General features: G+C 50.8%; 1 protein-coding gene across 1 annotated transcript in view; it reads left to right on the top strand.

Moving 5' to 3' along the window:
* Positions 1 to 20,579, top strand: part of MYO1F (myosin IF) — a 36,961-nt gene extending 16,382 nt beyond the window's left edge. The window contains exons 11-28 of the mRNA XM_055545941.1: positions 223 to 303; positions 397 to 483; positions 1,468 to 1,554; positions 2,030 to 2,197; positions 3,805 to 3,890; positions 6,432 to 6,513; positions 8,036 to 8,142; positions 8,479 to 8,577; positions 8,719 to 8,863; positions 15,824 to 15,938; positions 16,034 to 16,203; positions 16,837 to 16,982; positions 17,315 to 17,461; positions 17,653 to 17,801; positions 18,452 to 18,535; positions 19,132 to 19,327; positions 19,408 to 19,577; positions 20,117 to 20,579. Coding sequence (XP_055401916.1) covers positions 223 to 303; positions 397 to 483; positions 1,468 to 1,554; positions 2,030 to 2,197; positions 3,805 to 3,890; positions 6,432 to 6,513; positions 8,036 to 8,142; positions 8,479 to 8,577; positions 8,719 to 8,863; positions 15,824 to 15,938; positions 16,034 to 16,203; positions 16,837 to 16,982; positions 17,315 to 17,461; positions 17,653 to 17,801; positions 18,452 to 18,535; positions 19,132 to 19,327; positions 19,408 to 19,577; positions 20,117 to 20,193 — 2,196 coding nt within the window. The 3' untranslated portion in view covers positions 20,194 to 20,579. The remainder of the gene's footprint in view (positions 1 to 222; positions 304 to 396; positions 484 to 1,467; positions 1,555 to 2,029; positions 2,198 to 3,804; positions 3,891 to 6,431; positions 6,514 to 8,035; positions 8,143 to 8,478; positions 8,578 to 8,718; positions 8,864 to 15,823; positions 15,939 to 16,033; positions 16,204 to 16,836; positions 16,983 to 17,314; positions 17,462 to 17,652; positions 17,802 to 18,451; positions 18,536 to 19,131; positions 19,328 to 19,407; positions 19,578 to 20,116) is intronic.
* Positions 20,580 to 23,429: the final 2,850 nt, after the last annotated feature.

The raw sequence follows: 23,429 nt of genomic DNA, 5'->3' as shown, positions 1-23,429 counted from the left end.
CCCATTTTAAAGATGAGCAAATAGAGGTGCAATGTGGTTAAGGGGCAGAGCCAGCTCCCAAGGCAGGAACCCTAATGTCCTAACACCTGGTTTCTTGTAGGAATGATGGACAGGGGTGAGAGCGATGGGGAAGGCAGGAGAGACACTGGTGGGAGGGGACAAGAGCATTTCAAGAGAGTGGCAGGCCTGTGTAGCCACTCACAGTGTCCCTGTGCATCACAGGCCATCAACCGTGCCATGCAGAAGCCCCAAGAGGAGTACAGTATCGGCGTGCTTGACATCTACGGCTTTGAGATATTCCAGGTATGACCCTATGGCCAACCCACACCTACCCTGAGGGAGGGGGGGCTCCAGCATCAGCCCACTGAGAGAGGCACGCTTTTCCTCCCTTGGCAGAAAAACGGCTTTGAGCAGTTCTGCATCAACTTTGTCAATGAGAAACTGCAACAGATCTTTATTGAACTCACTCTGAAGGCTGAACAGGTGGGCAGGGGAAGACAACTGGCCAGGGCTAGGGGTCACTGGGGAGGAGGTGTGGGACCATGAAGGTTGCCAAGCAACCAGGGACACCTCAGCCCCACATGGGCACTTCTCTCTGCTGACATGTCCAAGCTCCTTCTTCATAGGAGGTTTTCTACCTCTAAAGCTCTGATGAGGGCTGGAGCATTGCCTCTTTGTTCAAACCTTCAATGGGCTTCCTGGTGGCTCAGACAGTAAAGAATCTGCCTGCCAATACAGGAGACATGGCTTTGATCCCTGAGTCAGGAAGATCCCCTGGAGGAGAGCATGACTACCCACTCCAGTATTCTTGCCTAGAGAATCCCATGGACAGAGGAGCCTGGTGGGCTAGAGTCCATGGGGTTGCAAAGAGTCGGACATGACTGAGCAGCACCTGCTATGTAGCAGGCACTGTTTGCAGTGCTGAGAAGACCCCCATGAATGGGATGGACAAAATCCTGCCATTTTCATTCTACCCATCCTGCAGAGGCAGAGCCTGAGACTAGGATTCAGGGAAATATCAGGAGATGATTGAAGAAGTGAGAAAGGGATTTTTTAAAATATATTTATTTATTTATTTTTGGCTACATCACACTGCATGTGAGATCTTAGACTCCCACCGGGGATTGAACCTATACCCCCTGCAGTGGAAGAGCAGAGTCTTAACCACTGGCCTTTCAGGCTCCGAAAGGGAATTTTTTTTTAAGAGCCAAATGGGATGTATTCACGAAAAGATCACACTTCAGGCAACTGGGGCTGAATTCTGGGACCCCAGAGGGAAGGTCTGACCTACAGAGAAATGAGATTTGTTATCGGAGACAGTCCTAAGTGATGAGACTGGAGGGACATGTTATGGGGGGGACATCTGTCACACTTCCTCCACCCATGCTTGTGAAACTAACATTCTAGAAACACTCACATCTTTGCCCAGATGCCCGGTCCCATCCCTGCCCCCTTTGCCACCCCCAGGAGGAGTATGTACAGGAGGGTATCCGCTGGACCCCCATCCAGTACTTCAACAACAAAATCGTCTGTGACCTCATCGAAAACAAGCTGGTGAGGGCTAAGCCAGATTTGGGGGTTCTCGCTGGGCCCCAGTCAGAACTGGGCTTGGGAAATCACTGTGCCCCTGAGCTGGGCTTGGAAGAGCTGGGAGAACCCTGGAGGTGGGCCGCTATAGACCCTTCTAACCCACGCTCCCCCTTAGGCAGATGGAGGCCCACGGACATACGCATCAGCCACCACGTCCATTCACTCTGCTCACCTGTCACTTATTCACTCCACAAACATCGCCCCCAAGGCAGGCTGCGGGGGAGAGAGGGGTCAAAGTTGACAGGTCCCCCTTCATCTCCATCTGGGGAAAGGATAGAGGCACGGATCCCTTATGGGGTTCCCCACCCCACCCTGTACCAGAGAGCTTCCACAGCATCCCCACACATCGGAGCTTCCCATCACTTCCGCTCCCTCCCAGGAGCGGCAAGGGGTTGAGGCCAGGCCGGGCTGAGCCCTTCCCCACCTCCTCACCCCACAGAACCCCCCAGGCATCATGAGCGTCCTGGACGACGTATGCGCCACCATGCACGCCACGGGCGGCGGCGCCGACCAGACGCTGCTGCAGAAGCTGCAGGCAGCCGTGGGCAACCACGAGCACTTCAACAGCTGGAGCGCGGGCTTCGTCATCCATCACTACGCTGGCAAGGTGCGCCCCGTCCCCGTCCCTCGGACCCCGCCCCTCGGATCCTCAGACTCCGCCCCTCAGACCCGACCCCACCCATCAGACCTCGCCCCTCGGACACGCCCCCACAGGCCTAACCTGACTCCTCCCCTCGGTCTCCGCCCGCTAAGACCCAACCCCGCCCATTAGATCCCACTCCCTCGGGCCCCGCCCCCACTCCTCAGACCCTGTCCCTCGGACCCCGCCCGTCAGGCCCCGCCCCTCAGACACAGCCACACACACCTCCAGAGGCTTCTTCCCGCTGCAGCCTCCCAATCTTCCAACAGGAGTCTACCCAGACACCAGCCAGTGCTAAAGAACGCTGATCCCCTTCTCCAGCTTTCCCCCTACTGACCAGAAATACGATCCCCCCCTCCCACTGACCCCCAGGAATTGGCCTAGCCCCCCCACTATCATGGCCTTTCAGCAGGGCTGGTAAACCCACTGTCCACTCCCCATCAAGGCCACAGTGCTCCCAATTAACAGGACAGCGACACCTGCCCCTTACAGACTTCTTGGATGGCTCAGTGGTAAAGAATCTGCCTGCCATTGCGAGAGATGAGGGTTTTATCCCCGGGTCAGGAAGATACCCTGGAGAAGGGGATGGCAACCCACTCTAGTATTGCCTGGAGATTCCCATGGACAGAGGAGCCTAGTGGGCTACAGTCCAAAATGACTGACTACCCCCCCACACACACACCCTACAGGATACAAACTCCCTCCCATCAACCCCAAATTAGGCAGCAGAGCCCCCTAAGCCCTAATCTGAGCTATAAGCCCCAGTGTCCCCCTGACCCAGAACATGGCCACCCTTCTTCGGATCCCAACTTGGAGACCCCTGGATCGTGCTGCAACCTACCACCTCAGACAGACCCCCTACAGACAGACCCCTACCCAAAGTTTCAGAAACCCACTGTCCTCCCACCCTGGCCAAGGTCCCCCTCCCCAGTTTACAAGACTGCACACTTTCTCTTGACCTTATCATGGGCAGTAAACAGTCCCAGTGGTTCCCTGACTGTGCTGCAGCCCACCATTCCTAAAGTGGGCTGGGGCTCCGTGCTCCTCATCCTGAGAGTAGCCCGACCAGAACTATAGGGAGCCTGCACCTTGGATGCAGACCCAGTCTACACGCCAGGCTGAAACCCCCACCCACCAAACTCCAGCCAGTGCTATAACCCTCCTGACACAATCCCCCAGGCTCCCAATCGACCAGAACACAGAGGCTCAATGTGACCTTTTGATTCCAAATTAATTAGCAGACACCCAGGGACTGCTCCCCCCTACCCTCACTCCCCAAGCTGGGCTATAACTGTCACCTCCTCCTTCCTCTGATCCAGCCTGCAGCTGCCTCCCCCAATCTGGACTGTAACCCTCCATCTTCTCTCCCCTCTGACCCAGACTGCAGTCCTAACCTTCCAATCTCACCTTGAACATGAGACCTCCAGGCTGCCCCCCAACCAGGTCCATGCTGCTCCCGACTGCCTAATGTGAACCATAGATACTGTCCAGTCTTCTCACCCCAGAGCGGGCCCCCATGGGACCCCCATCCCTCACTTCAGATTCTCACTCCTCCCCGTGCCACCTTCTTCCAGGTCTCCTATGACGTCAGCGGCTTCTGCGAGAGGAACCGAGATGTCCTCTTCTCTGACCTCATAGAGTTGATGCAGACCAGTGAGCAGTGAGTGGTCTCAGGCGTGGAGGTCTCTGGGCAACTCCCCGTGGGGATGGGGGAGGCCCAGGGACCACCTCACCTTCCCCAGAGCTCCCATCACTCCATAGAGTTTGTGGGGGCAGCTGTTTCTAGTGAATTCTTTTGTTCAGTGGCTCAGTCGCTTCTGATTCTTCATGACCCCATGAACTGCAGCATGCCAGGCTCCCCTGTCATTCACTGTCTCCCGGAGTTTGTTCAAATCCATGTCCATTGAGTCGGTGCTATCCACCCATCTCATTCTCTGCCACCCCCTTCTCCTGCCCTCAATCTTTCCCAGCATCAGGGTATCTTCCAATGAGTCAGGTCTTTACATCAAGTGGCCAAAGTATTAGAGCTTCAGCTTTAGCATGAGTCCTTCTAGTGAATGCTTAGGGTTGATTTTCTTTAGGATTGACTGGTTTATCTCCTTGCAGTCCAAGGAACTCTCAGGAGACTTCTCCAGCACCACAATTTGAAAGCAAATGGAATATAGCACAGGGTCAATGTTCTAAGACAGTGGTTCATAAAGTGCTGATAGTGTGATTTCTAGAATGGTAACATGAGCATCTTCTGAAAGAAAGAGAATCTCAGGCTCCACCATAAACTGAATGACTCAGAGTCTGCATTTTCACAAGATCCCAGGAGCCATGTGTACATTCGAGTTTGGGAACCACTGATTTAAAGCAACACTGTCCAATATTACTCCACATCCAGTAAAACTGAGTCTACACATATACTTATTTTTAAATGGCCCGATTCAGATATAAATTGCATTCCATTAAATGCATCCATTTTTAGAAATGATTTTTAATAAACGTACAGAATTGTACAGCCATCACCACAATCCAATTTGAAACATGTGCATTACCCACAAAGATCCCTCATGCAAAACTGCAGTCAAATCCCCATTCCTATCACTTGTGTGGGCTTCCCTGGTGGCTCCAGCAGTAAAGGAACCCACCTGCAATGCAGGAGACGCAGGGGTTCCACCCCTGGGTGGTGGGGAGAAGATCCCCTGAAGGAGGAAATGGCAACCCACTCCAGTATTCTTGCCTGGAGAATCCCATGGACAGAGGAGCCTGGTCCATAGGGTCGCAAAGGTTGGACATGACTGAGCACGCATGCATGCAAACTCGTAGTCTGCATCTCACTGAAGGGGCCCACTCATTCTGGATTATAGCCCTCAGGGAAGATCGCATCAAAGAGGAATGTAACAACGAACATAACAATGTTGCCAAACCAGACTCAGGCCTGCCCACCTGACTCACTGCAAAGTCAACCTCCCAACACTAGGAGGTGGTGAAGGAAAGTACAGCATTAATTGCAGGTCCAAGCAAGAACAGGTAGGTCTACTCAAAAGACCCCAAACTCCCCGAGGGCTTTCAGGGAAGGATCTTTACAGTGTGAAAGGGTCACAGGGTGTGATCCTTTCACAATTTTCTGATCAGTTGATGGTGAAGTAACAGGGTGATGTTTCAGAAATCTTAATCATCAACCTGGTTCCAGCTGGTCTGGGGTTTACATGCTGGTGGTCTGAATTTATTTAACTTCTTCTACCTGGCAGGGGTTTTAGCATCTGCAAAACAGCTTAAGGATATGGCTCAGGATATTATCTATAGCCCTTTGTTGTTAGTCGCCAAGTCGTGTCCAACACTTTGCGACCCCGTGGAACTGTAACCCCTCAGCCTCCTCTGTCCATGGGATTTCCCAGGCAAGAATATTGGAGTGGGTTGTCATTTTTTTTCTCTCCAGGGAATCTTCCCAATCCAGAGATTGAACCCTTGAACCCTCATCTCCTGCATTGACAGGAGGATTCTTTACCGATGAGCCACCAAGGAAGCCCTCTACACCCTTTGAGGAAGAATTGAAAGTCTTTAACTTTCTTTTACAGCTAAACTATCATTATTTTGTCCTGCTTGACTGCTTTCCTTTGTTTCTTTATTTTCTCACTTTTCTGATTAAATTTGCCCTTTGGATTTCAGAGAAGGCCTAGGAGGCTAAAGCTTTCAAACAGAAAATAGGCGGGGGACATGGGAAGGGGGAGGAATTGTCTGTCTTTGGGAAGTTCCCCTCAAGGGTCCTGCTCAGGTTCACCAAAGTGAATTTAACCAATCCCCTGTTGATGGACACTGAGGTTGTGCCCATCTGTGGGTATCACCCACGGGGCTGGAGCATCAAGGCCCTTGTCTTTATTTCCCTGCACGCATGTGCAAGCCCCTGCCTGTAAGACAGTTCCTCCAAGGGGACCTACCTGTGATGCCGGAGATGCCACATCACTTAGTCTGTCTTCTTTTACTTGCTACCCAAGTCATGCACAGTTACGGAGGAAAAAGTAACAGTACAAATAAATTAAGGAACCAAAAGGATGAAACCCACCCTCTGGTTCTCATCATCACACCCACCAACCTTCAGAGAGAACCACATGCGTACAGCATGATCTCTGGGTCCCAGACACCTCAACAGCCCCACCTCCAGGAAGGCACCCAAGGTTCACCTGCACCTCCAAACTCCTTCTCTTCCCCCACCCAGGGCCTTCCTCCGGATGCTCTTTCCCGAGAAGCTGGATGTGGAAAAGAAGGGCCGCCCCAGCACCGCCGGTTCCAAGATCAAGGTGGGCACGGGGAGGGATAGGCTCAGTTCTGCCATTCCTGTGTGCATCTCTCCCCATCGCAGAGCCTCTGCCCCTCCCTCTGGCATCTCCTATTCAACAAGGGCTACTTCCAGTGCTGGGGTTGGGGAGCTTGGACCAGCTTCCTTAATGTCCTTCTAACCCCCTAAATCCAGACATGAGCCATCATCCTAATGATTTTTTTTTTTTTTTTGGTCTTTTGGTCATTTGTCACTTTCTTCTTCATTATGGTAAAATATACATAAAGTCAAAGTGTTAGTCGCTCAGTTGTGTTCAGTTCTTTGGGTTCCCATGGACTGTGACCAGCCAGGCTCCCCTGTCCATGGGATTCTTCTCCAGGCAAGAATACTGGAGTGGGTCACCACTCCCTTCTCCAGGCGATCTTCCTGACCCAGGGATTGAACCTGCACCTCCTACATTGTCAGGAGGATTCTTTACCGTCTGAGCCTTAACCATTTTTAAGTGCACATCTCAGTGGCATGAAGGACATTCACATTGTTGTGCAACCATACCCACCATCGATCTCCAGAACTTTCTCACCTTCCCGAACTGAAACTTTGTCTCCATTAATCACTAACTCCCCATCCTCGTCCCCAGCCCCTGGCACCTGCCATCCTGCTTTCTGTCTCTATGGGTGTAACTCTTCTGGGGACTTCCTATAAGTGGAATTGGACACTTATGTGGCTGGTTTATTTCACTGAGCATAATATCTTCAAGGTTCACACATGTGTCAGAATTTCCTCCCTTTTTAAGGCTGAATAATATACCATGGATATAATGGATATTTTCTTATCCATTCCTCCACTGATGGACACTTGGGCTGTTTTTACCTTTTGGCTATTGTGAAGAGTGCTTTTATGAACATGGGTGTACCATCATAATAATACTTTAATAACAGTATATTGGGCACTTCTCAGTGCTGGCAGCAAACACGAGACACTTTACAGACAGGAGATTAGTCCCACCTGGCAGATGGGAGGCCAAAGCTCAGAGAGGTGCAGTCACTGGCCTGGATCGCACAGCAGAACTGTGATCCATGCCAGGCTCTCTTCTACCACTCCTCCAGTCTTCCCCCTTGGAACGATTTCCTTTCTAGTCTCCTCTGCAGGACTACCTCTCAGGCACACATGTGTGATTCTCTGCTTTTAAAACACTTGTGCCCCAAAGGACAGGCAGAAATAACCAGGGAATGTGTGCTCAGCTATTCCATCAACAAACCTTCGCTGAGTACTTAGTCTGCGCCTGGCTAAGCAGTGAGTGCGGCAGACATGAGAGCTCCTGGTTTGGGGTTCAAGGGTCACACACACACAGGATATCAACCCCATGTGGTACGTGCTAACAGAGCCACACAGGGGCCAGGGATACCTGAGTCCATCAGGTGCCACCCTCCACGTTCCTGTGCAGCATGTCTCAGTCTCTTGGGGCTGTATTCAGAATTGGAAGACAGAGGGGCCAGAGGGTCTCATCTGTGCCCCCCCATCCCCATCTTCTCTCCCCACCTTAGAAACAAGCCAATGACCTGGTGTCCACGCTGAAGAGATGCACGCCCCACTACATCCGATGCATCAAGCCCAACGAGACCAAGAGGCCCCGCGACTGGGAGGAGAACAGGTGACCCCCCCCCGCCCCATCTAAGCCAGTCCACACTGCCTGTCCCCAGACTGACCCTCCCTCGAAAACCTCCCCGCCGACCCAGGGTCATGGACTCCATCACAGGTCTCACCCAGGCTAACCCCTAGGACCAGCGCAAATTTACACCTAGCACAGACCGAGGTCCCCAGGGAGGATCCCAGACTGTCTGTGAAACTAATAATACAGTCCCCCTCATTCCCCAGACCCCAGGACCCACCCCTAGAATTGATCCTAAAACTGACCACCCAGCATGAATCCAGACAGCCCCGGAGCGGTGAGGCCGCCACCAGGGGACTCAGACTGCCCTCTCCCCAGGGTCAAGCACCAGGTGGAGTACCTGGGCCTGAAGGAGAACATCAGGGTGCGCCGCGCGGGCTTCGCCTACCGCCGCCAGTTCGCCAAGTTCCTGCAGAGGTGAGGTATCCCTGCCACACTCACCCACAGCCCGCCCGCCCCGCCCCCCCGCCCTCTCCAGTGGCCCCACCCACCACCCGACGCTCCGCCCACCCTGCCCGCAGCCCCACCAGCCGCTAGACTCCCCTGCCCCGGCCTTAGGTACGCCATTCTGACCCCCGAGACGTGGCCGTATTGGCGCGGGGACGAGCGTCAGGGGGTCCAGCACTTGCTGCGGGCAGTCAACATGGAGCCGGACCAGTACCAAATGGGGAGCACCAAGGTCTTCGTTAAGAACCCTGAGTCCGTAAGTGTGTGGGAGAGACAGACAGACACCAGTATCACTTGCATGGTCCTGTTCTTCGGGCGCCTGGGTGGCCGTGGGCACGTTTCCTCCCCGCCACCCTCAAGCCTCGGTTTCTCCATTTGGAAATTGCGGAGAGTCCTAGTCACCCTGCAGGATCAACGTAAGAATTAGACAAAATGGGAAGTCCAAGGCACAGTGCTCAGGAAAACTAAATTAGTGGGACTTCCCTGGTGGTTCAGTGGTTAAGACGCTGAGCTTCCAATGCAGGGGGTGCAGGTTTGATCCCTAGTGGAGGAACTAGGATCCTCATGCCATTGGGCATGGCAAAAAAAAAAAAAAAAAAATAGCTAGAGGGTCCTTGGGGCCAGGAAGCTGCTGGAGAAACACATATCCACCTGCCGTGATAGCCCCTTGGAAGGGACCAGAATGTCTTTCTGTCCCCTCTTTCTTTGTTCTTTCCTCCATCTCCTTCTATCATCTTCATTCCGTCCTTTGCCTTCCTTCCTCTTGTCCTGTTTTCTCTCTCTCTTCTTATTTCATTCCTTCATTCATGAGTACCTGGACCAGAGATTCAGGTCAAAGTGGCAATTTTCTTAGTTTATTTTTATGTGTTCTTTGGCTATGCCGCACAGCATGCAGAATCTTAGTGCCCTGATCAGGGATCAAACCCAGGCACCCTGCAGTGGAAGTGCAGAGTCTTAACCACTGGCCTGCCAGGGAAATCCCAAAGTGGCAATTTTCTTGTTATAAGACAAACCTCATTTCACTTCCTCCAATATAGAAATAATTCTTCCAGCACACTGTCATCAGTTTCTAGCCTTTTATCAAAAGGCTGGAAGCACCCCAAACTTTATGCTACCTCTACTTTCAGGAGCAAAAGCAACAATAAGTTCTAGGGATCTAACATACAAGGCAGTGTGGTGATTGAGGCTGGCAGTACTGTATTATATACTGGGGGCTGCCCTGGTGGCTCAGACGGTAAAGAATCTGCCTGCAGTGTGAGACCTGGGTTCGACCCCTGGGTTGGGAAGATCCCCTGGAAGAGGTCATAGCAACCCACTCTAGTATTCTTGCCTGGAGAATCCCCAGGGACAGAGGAGCCTGGCAGGCTATAGTCCACGGCATCGCAAAGAGTTGGACATGACTGAGTGACTAAGCACAGCACATTAAATGCTGGAAATTTGCTTAGGGAGTAGATCTTCAATGGTCTTACCACAAGAAAGGCATGGTAATTATATGACAGGACAGAAGGGTTAGCTAACCTATAGTGGTAATCATTTGGCAACATAATAGGTGTATCAGATCAACATATATGTGTACACTTTAAACTTACACAGTGCTGTATGTCAGTTATAGCTCAATAAAGCTGGGAGGGGGCAAGTTTTTAAAAAAGCAACAGTGACAAGAATAACAAAAAGAAACCAAGGTGACGAAGCCCCTAAGGGCCTGTCTGGCCACCTGCTTTGGTGTGAGGACTGGAAAGTACACAGAGAGATGACCATCTCAGTGAACTGGGCTGGTTCACCCGACTTCCAAAGGAATCTTAGGTTCCAGAGAAGCTGGAGCATGGGGGCAGGATGTGCTGGGGGTGTGGGCCAGGCCCAGCTGGGTGCCCATCACGTGCATAATCACGCCACCTGCTCCATAGCCTCTCAAGGACTTTATGAATACAACCAGGGGGTTGTCTGCATGATTCCCTTGATGTTACTGTAACTTACAAGTAACTGTTCTCTCAGCAAAGCAAAAACATAACAGTGGGGTGGAGGCTCTAGAGAGATTCCATAGCTACAAAAACAGTCTCTTTCTTGGAAGGTCCAGATTCTCCATCCCCCAGATATTTTGGCATCTACCTCCTAGACCTTTTCAATATGGATGTACTTGGCTCCAAGAACAGTGTAGAATCACATTCAAAATAGATATTGTAAGTGATAGAAACTTGGGCTGCTCTGGTGGCTCAGATAGTAAGGAATCTGCCTGCAAAGCAGTGAGACCTGGCTTTGATCCCTGGGTCAAAGGGAATGGCTACCCGCTCCAGTTAACAGAACAAACCAAAACCATCTGAGGCTAAAACTGCACCTGGAAGAATTTAAGTGTTAACACATAAGAGAGAGAAGAGAGAGGGAGGGGTAGGAAAAAAGAGGAAAACAGGAGGGTGAGAGAGAGAAAGAGAATCCATCTTGGTGGTTACGGGCAAGGTGGAATATATGACTCTGAAAGAAAAAAGATAAAAATTGACACACACCCACACACAAAGACCAGAGAATGCTCAGTTCAGTTCAGTTGCGTCCGATTCTTTGTGACCCCATGAACTGCAGCACACCAGGCGTCCTTGTCCATCACCAACTCCCAGAGTTTGCTCAAACTCATGTCCATAGAGTCAGTGATGCCATCCAACTATCTCATCCTGTCGTCCCCTTCTCCTCCTGCCTCCAATCTTTCCCAGCATCAGGGTCTTTTCCAATGAGTCAGGTCTTCCCATCAGGTGGCCAAAGTACTGGAATTTCAGCTTCAACATCAGTCCCTCCAATGAACACCCAGGACTGATTTCCTTTAGGATGGACTGGTTGGAACTCCTTGCAGTCCAAGGGACTCTCAAGAGTCTTCTCCAACACCACAATTCAAAAGCATCAATTCTTCAGTGCTCAGCCTTCTTTATGATCCAACTCTCGCATCCGTACATGACTACTGGAAGAACCATAGCCTTGACTATATGGACCTTTGCAGCAAAGTAATGTCTCTGATTTTTAATATGCTGTCTAGGTTTGTCATAGCCTTTCTTCCAAGGAGCAAGTGTCTTTTAACTTCATGGCTGCAGTATGAAAAGAATGCTAGCACTGGCTAAGACAATAGAAGGTAAAATCAAATTTTGACCAAAATTGCGCTCTGCACATTTTGAGGCGGGAAAGGTGAACTAGCTGGAAATAATGAAGCTCATAAAGGTAAAAGCTTGGTGGAAAAGTTTTTAAACTTTAGTTTGTTTAATTTTTGGCCCCACGCTGCAGCATGTCGGATCCTAGTTCCCCAACCAGGGATCAAACCCACACCCCCTGCATTGGCAGGTAGACTCTTAACCACTGGACCACTGGGGAGGCCCCTGGTGGGAAAGTCTCATAAGGAAAAAAAAACAAAGACTAAAAATTTGCACAGAAAAAAAAAAACAAAAAGAAAACCAATCCTAATGAAAATAATTTTAGTAAAATGGAAACAGTTTAACTGTGGTTTCTCAAAAATTGATCAAAGAATTAAGTTAATTAATAGAGTTGGAGCTTTTCTCAACTACAGATGCACTTATTTAGAGTTGGGCCTTGTTTCTTGTAATCATGAATTCAAAATGCCTCAAATGTTTTATACACCTATTGGTGACCCATTATCCCAAGCTTCCCAGGGCTGCTGTAAGAGAGTACCACAAACTGGCTGGCTTAACCTAGTAAAAATTTATTTTCTCACGTTTCTGAGGCTTGTGCTTATGCTCAGTCATGTCCAACTCTTTGCGACCCCATGGACTGTAGCCCACCAGGCTCCTCTGTCCATGGGATTCTCCAGGCAAGAATACCACAATGGGTTGCCATTTCCTCCTCCAGGGGATCTTCCCAACCCAGGGATCAAAGCTGAGTCTCCTGCATTGCAGGCAGATTCTTTACCTTTGAGCCACTTGGGAAGCCCATTTCTGGAAGCTAGAAATCCAAAATCAAGGGCTGTGAGCCCTCTGAAGTTGCCAGGGAAGAATCTTTCTTTGTTTCTCCCTAAATTCTGGTGGTTGTCAACAATCCTTGCCATTCCTTGGTATACAGATATATCATACCTATACTGTTGGTGTATAGTCTCTGCCTCTGGCACCACATGGCCTTCTTCTCTGTGTATCTGGGTCCAAATTCCCCCCCCCCTTTTTTTTTTGACACACCATGGAGCATGTGGGATCATAGTTTCCTGGCCAGGGATCAAACCCACACCCCTTGTATTGGAAGCATGGATTCTTAACCACTGGACCACCAGGGAAGTCCCTCCTTCTTATAAGAACACCAGTTAGATTGGATTTTAGATTCACCCTACTCCAGTCTGCTGCTGCTGCTGCTAAGTCTAACCTCATGTTAACTTGATTACCTCTGCAAAGACCCTCTTTCCACATAAAGTCACATTCACAAGTTCCCGCCAAGTGCACCTAAGTTTGGGGAGAATGCTATTCAGTGCACTACACCAGGTCAAGCTCAGATCTGGGATGTGTGTGTCATCCACCTTGAGCACACCCACCCCTGCCCTTAGCAGCATGGAAAGAGATGCCTTTAATACTGTGGAGAAAGAAAGATTTTATTTCCCCAGCTGAGACTAAACCCTCTCCCCTGGGCAGAAATAACAAGGTTGGAAGCCACTTGTCCTGGTTGACTGGTCAGCCCCTAGTTCTGCATGGCTGGTCTCCCTTTACTCAGACCTGCCATTCCCTCAGCAAACCACAGAATGCATGTACATGCCCTCCAGACACCCTAAACAGGCATTACTTGCACAAGATTTGCACACAAACTCCTGGATCCACAGAGTACTGGTCTGAGAAATAAAAGAATATGTAAATACCACTCATTGGAAAATACCCTGATGTTGGAAAAGACCCTAATGCTAGAAAAGATTGAGGGCAGGAGGAAGAGGGGACGACAGAGGATGAGATGCTTAGATAGGCATGAATTTGAGCATCTCTGGGAGATAGTGGAGGACAGAGGAGCCTGGTGTGCTGCAGTCTATGGGGTCACAAAGCGTCAGACAAGACTTAGCGACTGAACAACAACAAAATACCCCTCAATCGCCTGCAACCTGTTGGCCTGAGATGTTTTTTCTCTCTGGTGAGAAAGAAAACCCACTTTTTATGATCAGTTATAAACACTGTTGACTTAATAGTCACAACCAAAAAGTTGAGAGTTATGTTTTGCTCGGTGGGAATTTTTAGGACTTAAGCCCGGGAGACAGAATCTCAAGTGACCCTGAGAAAACTGCTCCAGGGAGTTAGGGGGAGGGGTCAGGTTACGTAGAAGTTTGCAACAAAGAACAGGTAGTCTGAACATCAAAAGTATTTTGTGAATTAAAGAAAAGCAGACACCCCAAGTGAAGGAATTTAGCGCTTTTCTATGTATGGGAAGATGCCAGAGTCTGGGCTCACCGAAATCACTCCTTTCATATGCATCTCAGCTATCTGGGGCCAATATCCAGTGTTTTCATATCTAGAGTCCCTCAGTGCCCACTGTAGGGAATGGCTACAGCCTGATGACTCTCAGGTCACACAGGTATTCTCCTTCCTGAGTGCCCTTAGGGCTCAGGTATTTACATTTGGACAGCCAGAATCACTGATGACTGAAATCCTTGTTTACTGACATGGCAGGAGATACTCCAGTGTTCAATACTCACAGATCTACAAGCCCTCCAAGATATTATGTATTTTTAAAGTGAGCTTGAACCAAGTACCGGCAGAATTCTTTTAGTCCTGCCAGGGAAGTCTGGGGTTTCTAGGAGACATTAGCTATCAGTGTCATCAAAATGGCAGGCTTTCAGCAGTGATGTGATGTTTGTGTATTTGAGAAAACCCTCTGGCTGAAGTGCTAATTATTTTTTTCTAAATAAAGCCCAAGTTTATTTTCAATTATTTTCCCATCGTCACTGATTGACCATGCTGTCCTTTTTGTCACTAAATTTCCATTTGAACTACAGTGTTTTCCAACCATCTCTCGTGGTCCAAGGTTGTTCTATTCTTTGATCAACACTCCATTTTTTTTATTACTGTTATTGTTGTTCAATGTCTTACTGTTGGCGACCACATGGACTACAGCATGCCAGGCTCCCCTGTCCTCCACTATCTCCCAGAGTTTGCTCAAATTCACGTGCATTAAGGCAGTGATGCTATCTAACCATCTCATCCTCTGCTGCCACCTTCTCCTTTTGCCTTCAATCTTTCCCAGCATCAGGGTCTTTTCCAATGACATTTCGCAGCAGGTGGCCAGAGTACTGGAGGTTCAGCTTCAGTATCAGTCCTTCCAATGAATATTCAGGCTTCATTTCCTTTAGGATTGACTGGCTTGATCTCTTTGCTGTCCAAGGGATCCTCAAGAGTCTTCTCCAGCACCACAATTTGAAAGCATCAATTCTCCAACACTCAGCCTTCTTTATGGTCCAACTCCCACATCCATACATGACTATGGGAAAAACCATAGCTGTGACTATTCGGGCCTTTGTCGGCAAAGTGATATCTCTGCTTTTTAATATGCTGTCTAGATTTGTCATAGCTTTCCTTCAAGAAGCAAGCATCTTTTAATTTTATTACTGTAGATTTGTAATATTTTATCCTATAGGTTCCTTCCCTGATACAGTCGCTGGTTATTATTCCAGGTGACTTGCTCTAATAATTTATTCTCTATATTCCCTCTGGGTGGAGACTCTTAAAATTCAAATTTTCTCTGCTTTTCTATCAGGGCTTCCTTTCAGGGGCTGCTATGGATGAGTGTGCAGGTTGTATCCTGTACAACCACATGGTCACTAGTCACTTCAACAGGCCTGTCTGTCCAATTTTCATATTTACAGTACTTTTATTGGTTTTCCAAGATGCACATTGGTTCACATTTCTAACATCTCTGAAACGGATATGGACCTCCCACGGATGGTAGGCCATAGCTTAATAAGGGTGAAAAGTCATGATGTTGCAACATTTCTGGCAAGACCACATAGGTGGTAAGTGGCAGAGCTGGGATTTAAACCCAGCAAGACAAATCTACAGTTGTAATGTAATGCAGAAATTATGTTACATATTGGGAGGGATTCCTGGGTCTGGTCATTCGGAAGAAGACAAAATTTTTTGTCCATAACGTAAAAGCATGTATGCAGGTGCCTGTCAGCAAAAGCACATGGGTGGGGTGGAAACACAGAGGAAACTGGAAACTGTGCCCCCTGGGGAGATGCCAGGACCCACCAGCCCTCCTTCTTCTCCAGCTCTTCCTACTAGAGGAGATGCGAGAGCGCAAGTTCGATGGCTTTGCCCGCACTATCCAGAAGGCCTGGCGGCGCCATGTGGCAGTCCGGAAGTATGAGGAGATGCGGGAGGAAGGTGAGAGGCTGCAGGTGGGAAGCTGGGGCTGAGGACAGATTGGCTTAGGGGAGCCAAACCATGACCTCTGCCCCCCCGACCCTGTCCCCTCACAGCTTCCAACATCCTGCTGAACAAGAAGGAGCGGAGACGCAACAGCATCAATAGGAACTTTGTTGGGGACTACCTGGGGCTGGAGGAGCGGCCGGAGCTGCGTCAGTTCCTAGGCAAGAGAGAGCGTGTGGACTTTGCTGACTCAGTCAACAAGTATGACCGACGCTTCAAGGTGAGGCACTAGCAGGCGGCCATATCCAGGACCCTACCCATGCCCCACCAGAGGTACTCCTGCATCGTGCCCAAACACATCTGCCCAAGGACATAGGCTCAACTAATGTAGATACGGCTGTATCAGATATATCCTTGTATATAGCCCAGACACACTTGTCCATCAGATATATCCTCACCAGGTCAGACACATCTGCCCAGAACTGGAAGCTTACCTTGTTCAGCTCTGACCACAGGACCATCTTCACTTATCCAAGACACACCTATCCATTAAGTATCCTCTCACGCAGTCTAGACAAGCCTCTCAATTAAACACACCTTCACCTAGCATGGATATATCTGTATACAGGTAAACGCTCATCAGGCCTGGACACCCATGTCCAGCAAACATACCTTCACCTATCCTGTACCTGTTCATTCCCCACACTCCTTTCTAGCCAGCATAACCTTATTTAATCTCCTGTTTCTTATAAAAAGTAGCCACTTATATACCTTCATGTAGAGGGACCCTCCCCTGACCTGTCCTTCATTTGACTTGCCGACACTACCCCTCTGCCTGGGCTGATGCCCTGAAGCCAGCCTTCCCATGCCCAGGGCTCCTGGCACCAGCCTCTCTGGTCTTGTATCCTCATAGCCCATCAAGAGGGACTTGATCCTGACACCCAAGTTTGTGTATGTGATCGGGCGGGAGAAGGTGAAGAAGGGGCCTGAGAAGGGCCAGGTGCGTGAAGTCCTGAAGAAGAAGCTGGAGATCCAGGCGCTCCGGGGAGTTTCTCTCAGGTGAGGCCCGCTACTAGCACCCTTCATCATCAGCTGCCCTCCTGTCACCCCATCTGTCACCGTGAACATGTTACCTTCTATACCTGCAACTTTCTCTTGGTCCTATCTGTCACCTTCACTTGCCCTCACATTCATGGTCATTTGCCAACAGCACCGGTCCCCTCCCCTGACTCTTCTCTATTACCACCTTTTCTAGCTCCTTGCCACGTCTCCCGTTTGCCCCCATCTGTGTCACCCCTCATTTGCCCCTCCCCTGTTGCATCTCAAATATCAGCCCTTCTGCCAGCCTCACCTGTCACTCTCACCTGCTTTTCCTCCCGCCCCTCCCCCAGCACGCGGCAGGATGACTTCTTCATCCTCCAAGAAGACGCTGCCGACAGTTTCTTGGAAAGCATCTTCAAGACTGAGTTCGTCAGCCTCCTGTGCAAACGCTTCGAGGAGGCGGTGCGGAGGCCCCTGGCCCTCACCTTCAGCGACACGTACGACCCCCACCTCCGTACCATCCTCTGGCTTGGCTTGGCACAGCGCCCCCTCCCCCGCTTCACAGACTGACCGAAATGCGCCCTTGCCTTGTCCCCTCCCATCTCAGCCCGGGTCCGCAAGGATGGGATGAGGAGGTGATTCCTGCTTGGCGGGTGGGGACAACCACAGCTTCCTCCTCTCCTCACAGACTACAGTTCCGAGTGAAGAAGGAGGGCTGGGGCGGAGGTGGTACCCGAAGCGTCACTTTCTCGCGTGGTTCCGGCGACGTGGCGGTGCTCAAGGCTAGCGGCAAGGCCCTCACAGTCAGCGTGGGTGACGGACTGCCCAAAAGCTCCAGTGAGTCTGCGCAGAACCAGGAGATTGGCGCACAAGAGGCTGGCCCTGTAGGGGGTGGGATCAGAGACAGGGGCCAATCAAAATCGTGGGGCAGAGCCAGTGAGGGAGGTCAAGAGTGGGTAATGGACGAGGCCACGAAGAGGGCAGGGCTAGAGAGGTGACCAATAAGTGAGCGAGAAATATTGAGGGGCGTGGCCATAGAGTAGACACGTGTGTCAGTTGCTGAATGGGAAGATCCTTGGAGAGGGCGGGACCAAAAGCCAACGAGGGGTGGGTCCTGGGGAGGCGGGGCCAATTATTGGGGCTTCCCTGATAGCTCAGCTGGTAAAGAATCCGCCTGCAATGAGGGAGACCTGGGTTCGATCCCTGGGTTGGGAAGATCCCCTGGAGAAGGGAAAGGCTACCCACTCCAGTATTCTGGCCTGGAGAATTCCATGGACTGTATAGTCTACGGGGTCGCAAAGAGTCGGAGACGACTGAGCGACTTTCACTCCCTCAATCAGTATTCCAGTAATTAAGGGGCTCTGTCCTGATGAGAGAGCCAGTGAGTTAGGGGGCGGGGCCCGGAGTAAACCGGACTTGGGGGTGGGGCCAAGAATCTAGTGTGGCCACCACTCAAATCCCTATATCTTTTCCCCTTTCCCTTTCAGAGCCTACACGGAAGGGGATGGCCCAGGGAAAATCTAGAAGGCCAGGCCAGACTGCTACCCGGGCAGCTCCTGGGCCCCCCAGAGGTGAAGAGACACTTGCCACTAAATGTCTTCCTTGCCTTTTGTGGGCTCCAAGGCCTAAGACAGACCTCCTGTCAACAGGATCTTACAAACAGTGGACCACTCTCTTCTTTTTTGTCCAGAACTCTCTGTAGTCCCCATCTCCCATAGAATAAAGGCTAAGCTTAGTTTGGTATTCAAAAACCCTTCAGATTCTGACCCCAGCTAACCACTGACCTCTTCTCTCCTGCCATCTTAAACTCCTGTCATGCAAGCTACATCTTATTTTGCCAATTTACCAAATTTTGTCTTCCCTCCAGGCCTTTGCTTGAGCTGTTTGCTCTGCCTGTCTCCCAAACTCCTATTCCATATCAACTCCTATTCATCCTCTAAGACCCACCCACAAAAGCCCTCCTACAGAAGTAGGCAGGGGAAAATCTTACCCCTGGCAGAGTCTCAATCTATGCCTTCCTAACCCCAGGGTCTCTTTCTCCAGGCCAGTCCTTATCATACAGGGTTGAGAGTAGCTTCCACTTCCCTCAGGGAACTTGGAGCTAAGTCCTCCTCAAATCCTGCTGGCATCACCCTGACAAATGCTCCCATCCTTACTCTTGCTGCAGGCCTGGACCGCAATGGGGTGCCTCCCTCTGCCAGAAGGGGCCCCTTGCCCATGGAGATCACATCTGGAGGGGGCTCCCAGCGGCCACCACGGGGCCCTCCATCCTCAGCCTTGGGGGCCAGCAGACGCCCACGGGCACGGCCCCCCTCGGAACACAACACAGAATTCCTCAATGTGCCTGACCAGGGCGTGGCTGGGTAGGTGGTGTGGAAGGACAGCCCCAGGAATGGGATGGGGAGTGTCTGGGGCTGTGATGAGTGCCCTCATGTGCCCACAGCATGCAGAGGAAGCGCAGCGTGGGACAGCGACCTGTGCCTGGTGTAGGCCGACCTAAGCCCCAGCCACGGATCCATGGCCCCAGGTGCCGGGCACTGTACCAGTATGTCGGCCAAGACGTGGATGAGCTGAGCTTCAATGTGAACGAGGTCATCGAGATCCTTATGGAAGGTGTGTGTGCCAGGGCAGAAACAGAAGGACATCTCCAAGGTCTGGAGGTCACCTCCTAAGCAGCCCTGGGAGTCTGGCCTCACTGTATCACACCCAATACCGCAGCCTCATTTTTCCCACCTGTCAAGCACTAGGGCCACTAACAGACCTACCTTGTGAGTTGGAAATGAGCCTTGTCTGGATGGCCCAGGCCACCTCCTACTTTGCCCCTAGGTTGCACCTAGAGGAGCTTCAACAGCACCCTCTGCAGGTGGGTGGGGGAACATCTTAGGAGTTATTCCTGGGTCCCCCGTGGGGATCATGGGGAGGGACCTATATAAGAAGGATGAGGGAGTAGCACCAGTGGATGGTCTAGAAAAATGAAAGTGTGAGCCAGGGGCAAGGCAAACGCACGTGCAGCTCCATCCCTTCTTTCTGTCTTAGAGAAGACAGTCTCTGCCCTATGCCGGGCCAGTGGAGACAAGACAGACACAGAGCCAGCATGAAGGCTTTCTCTGGGGCGAGCTGGGCATGGGATCATATCTTCTCCTCTCCCACAGATTCGTCAGGTTGGTGGAAAGGCCGGCTGCATGGCCAGGAGGGCCTCTTCCCCGGAAACTATGTGGAGAAGATCTGAGTGGGGCAGGGGCCTGGGACCCTGCCCTCCCACCTGCCTACCTGGATCCTGCAACATGGGTCTCGTTTCCCTTGGCTGCATTGGCCAGAAGGTCCAGTTCTGTGACCTCCAGCCCGGCCTAACCCAGGCCCTGGGTCTATGGGTCACCACTGGAGCCCCTGTCCCCCCGCCCTGGACCCTGGCCTCCCGCAAGTCACACCTATTTCCTCCTGTGTGAAACAGGGCTAACACAACCTACCTCACAGCTGCCTTGTGAGTAGGATATGAGCTGTATCCCAGGGGCAAAGAGCCAAGCACATTTGGGGGGACCTTGACAAGCTTGACTTCCCTCCTCTCATAAATGAGGCAATAAATGTTTGCCGAGTGAAAATATGAATTAACTTACTGAGCACATACAAGGACTGCCTTCTCATAACTCTGTTAGGTAGGATCAGCAAACAACCCCATTTTACAGATGGAAAAAATGGAGGCTCAGGGAGGTTTAGTCACTCACCTAAGATTCCACAGAGCCAAGTCTTGAACTCGGATACCCTCCCGTCCCTCACAAAGCTTGAGTTTGTCTCACTTGCTGGCTTCCAGAAGTTCATGCCAGCTCTCCTGCAGAAAATGTTCTGGTGGGCCCTGTCAGCTTTTGAATCTACACACCTCCCCAATACCAAACCCAGCTAGGACCCTGAGGAAGGAGGCAGGTCCCACATGTCCCCCCATAATCCACTCAGAGTCATCCCTGGACCCTGCCCCCACCCCATGTCTCTTTCCTTAGCTCTCACTCACCTGGAGTATGGACCGGTTCTGACATTTGAGGGCTTTCTGCACTTATGGTGAAGGAGGGGTCAGCCTGGCTACCTGTCCACCCCTTCCAGCTGTCCCAAAACCAGTGCTGGAGTCTGAGCCTTTCAAACCTCCCCATACATGCAGGTGAATCCTTGTATCTGAGCCTAAGGATGAACACCCGCTCTGTGCTCAGCCCCACAAAGAGCAGTCTGTCTGGGAGAGATGGAACCAGATAAGTGAGGTCAGGACTGAGCCAGAGAAGGGACTGGGGCTAGAGCAGGGGACAGGGGTGCAGAGAGACAGTGTAGGCGTTGCTGGAGGAGCCAAGAAGGATGAAAGGGTCAGCAGATCTTGATGGCGAATACTACACAGAGTGATCTACGCTGTGATGGAAGGACTCCAGAAGGAAGACACCTACCCACCTGGAGGATGGGAGATAGGTATCGAAGAAAAACTGGTCAGAAGAGCCTTCTTCAGGATCCAGACCTACCTGGAAAGCTGAGCGTGGCTGGAGAAAAAAAAAATCCCAGTTGTGCAACTGTGCCTCAACAACCCTGTTATTAGTCAACCATTACACAAACATTTAACCTGTCTCTTGAACTGGGTGGGGGCTTCCCTGGTGGCTCAGACAGTAAAGAATCTGCTTGCAATGCGGGAGACCCAGGTTTGATCCCGGGGTCAGAAAGAACCCCTATAGAAGGGAATGGCAACCCATTCCAGTATTCTTACCTAGAGAATCCCATGGACAGGAGGCTGATGGGCTACAGTCCATGGGGTCGCAAAGAGTCAGACACGACTGAGTGACTTTCGCTTTCACACTTCACAATCTCTTGAATGTCCCTGGTTCCCTCCATCTCTGATTTTTGCCCCTCCACTGCCCGGCTACCACTGTGCATGTCTCTCAGCAATAGTTAGACTGGGGGACAGACTGTGGGAGGACTGTGTGAGCCACAACACCATCAGCTGGGCATTTCCTGTTGAAGGGGAATGAAGGCTTCTGTCTCCTTTCTCTGCCTTAGAACTCACCATGCAAGCTGCCCCTCTTCCCAGTAAGGGGTATAGCCCTGAGGCCCCACTGCAATAGCCATCACCACGTTTGCAGGAAGTAGGGCTATTCACTGGGGGTGAAGAGGAGAGTAGGTTTGACATCTAGCAGACAGCATCTCATATCTAGGTTATAGCATCTTCAGACTGCAAACCTCAGTCATCTCAGCCCCGCCCATTCAGCAACATCCTGTTGACTCTGTTACAAAGTTTCTTAAATCCGGCCCCTCCTCTCCCTTTCTTGGTTCTCTGTCCTTTCTGAGACCTCACTCCACCCTTCCCCAGATTGCAACAACCTCCCCTGCACACGCACACACGCGCACACACACACACCTCCACCCTTCTTAAAAAGGATTTTTTAATGAGTTTTTAACCATATTAATGATAATCAAAAGAAAATTGTTTTTTAAAATTCAGACAGCCCAAAAGTGTGAAAAATCTGTCTTCCCTCTCACTGCAAAATTCCTGTCTGTTCCCCCTCCACCCCAGTTTGTTGATGTCTCCTCCCAATGATATTCTTGGCATATAAAAGCAGATAGGTACATATTAACGGAGTAGAAAATGGCAACCCCCTCCAGCATCCTTGCCTGCAAAATTCCATGGTCAGAGGAGTCTGGCAGGCTACAGTCCACGGGGTCACAAAGAGTTGGACATGACTGAGCCACTAAGCACTCACACACATCTTATGTACATAGACGGAAATACATTGTATATAAAGCCAACACTTGCCTAGAACTCTCAAATGCTTAAATAATGTATTCCAGTGGAGAAGGCAATGGCACCCCACTCCAGTACTCCTGCCTGGAAGATCCCATGGACACAGGAGCCTGGTGGGCTGCAGTCCGTGGGGTCGCTGAGGGTCGGACACGACTGAGCAACTTCGCTTTCACTTTTCACTTTCATGCATTGGAGAAGGAAATGGCAACCCACTCCAGTGTTCTTGCCTGGAGAATCCCAGGGACGGGAGAGCCTGGTGGGCTGCTGTCTATGGGGTCACACAGAGTTGGACACGACTGAAGTGACTTAGCAGCAGTAGCAGCAGAGATCTTAGAGTAAAGATCCACTTTACTGTCCCAACAATGATGCATCCTCCAAAGGACACCCAGCAATCAGATGGTGTACCTCCCCCTGCTAAAAATTCATCAGCTAGAATAGAGACCACACACCTCTCTTTCCACGGTTCACTAGTTCCCTGATGACCTTTCTTGAATCATGTCTACCTTCTGATCTTCACTCCCTGCCTCCACCTGGCTCCAGCAGTGAGCTGATCACTTCATTGTTTCTTGAAAAAGATGAGCTTGTCCCTCCCCAACTCAGGCCACTTGCACCAGCTATTCTTTCTTCCCACAGCGATGTGGCCTCCTGAACTTCCATTGGATAACTCCCTCCTGACAATCAGGCAACAGCTCAGAAGTCAT

The sequence above is a fragment of the Bubalus kerabau genome, chromosome 1 (assembly GCF_029407905.1).
Source record: "Bubalus kerabau isolate K-KA32 ecotype Philippines breed swamp buffalo chromosome 1, PCC_UOA_SB_1v2, whole genome shotgun sequence".
NCBI classification, from domain to species: Eukaryota; Metazoa; Chordata; class Mammalia; order Artiodactyla; family Bovidae; genus Bubalus; species Bubalus kerabau.
Note: the sequence above shows the minus strand (reverse complement) of the source record. Positions and strands in the feature narration are given on the sequence as shown.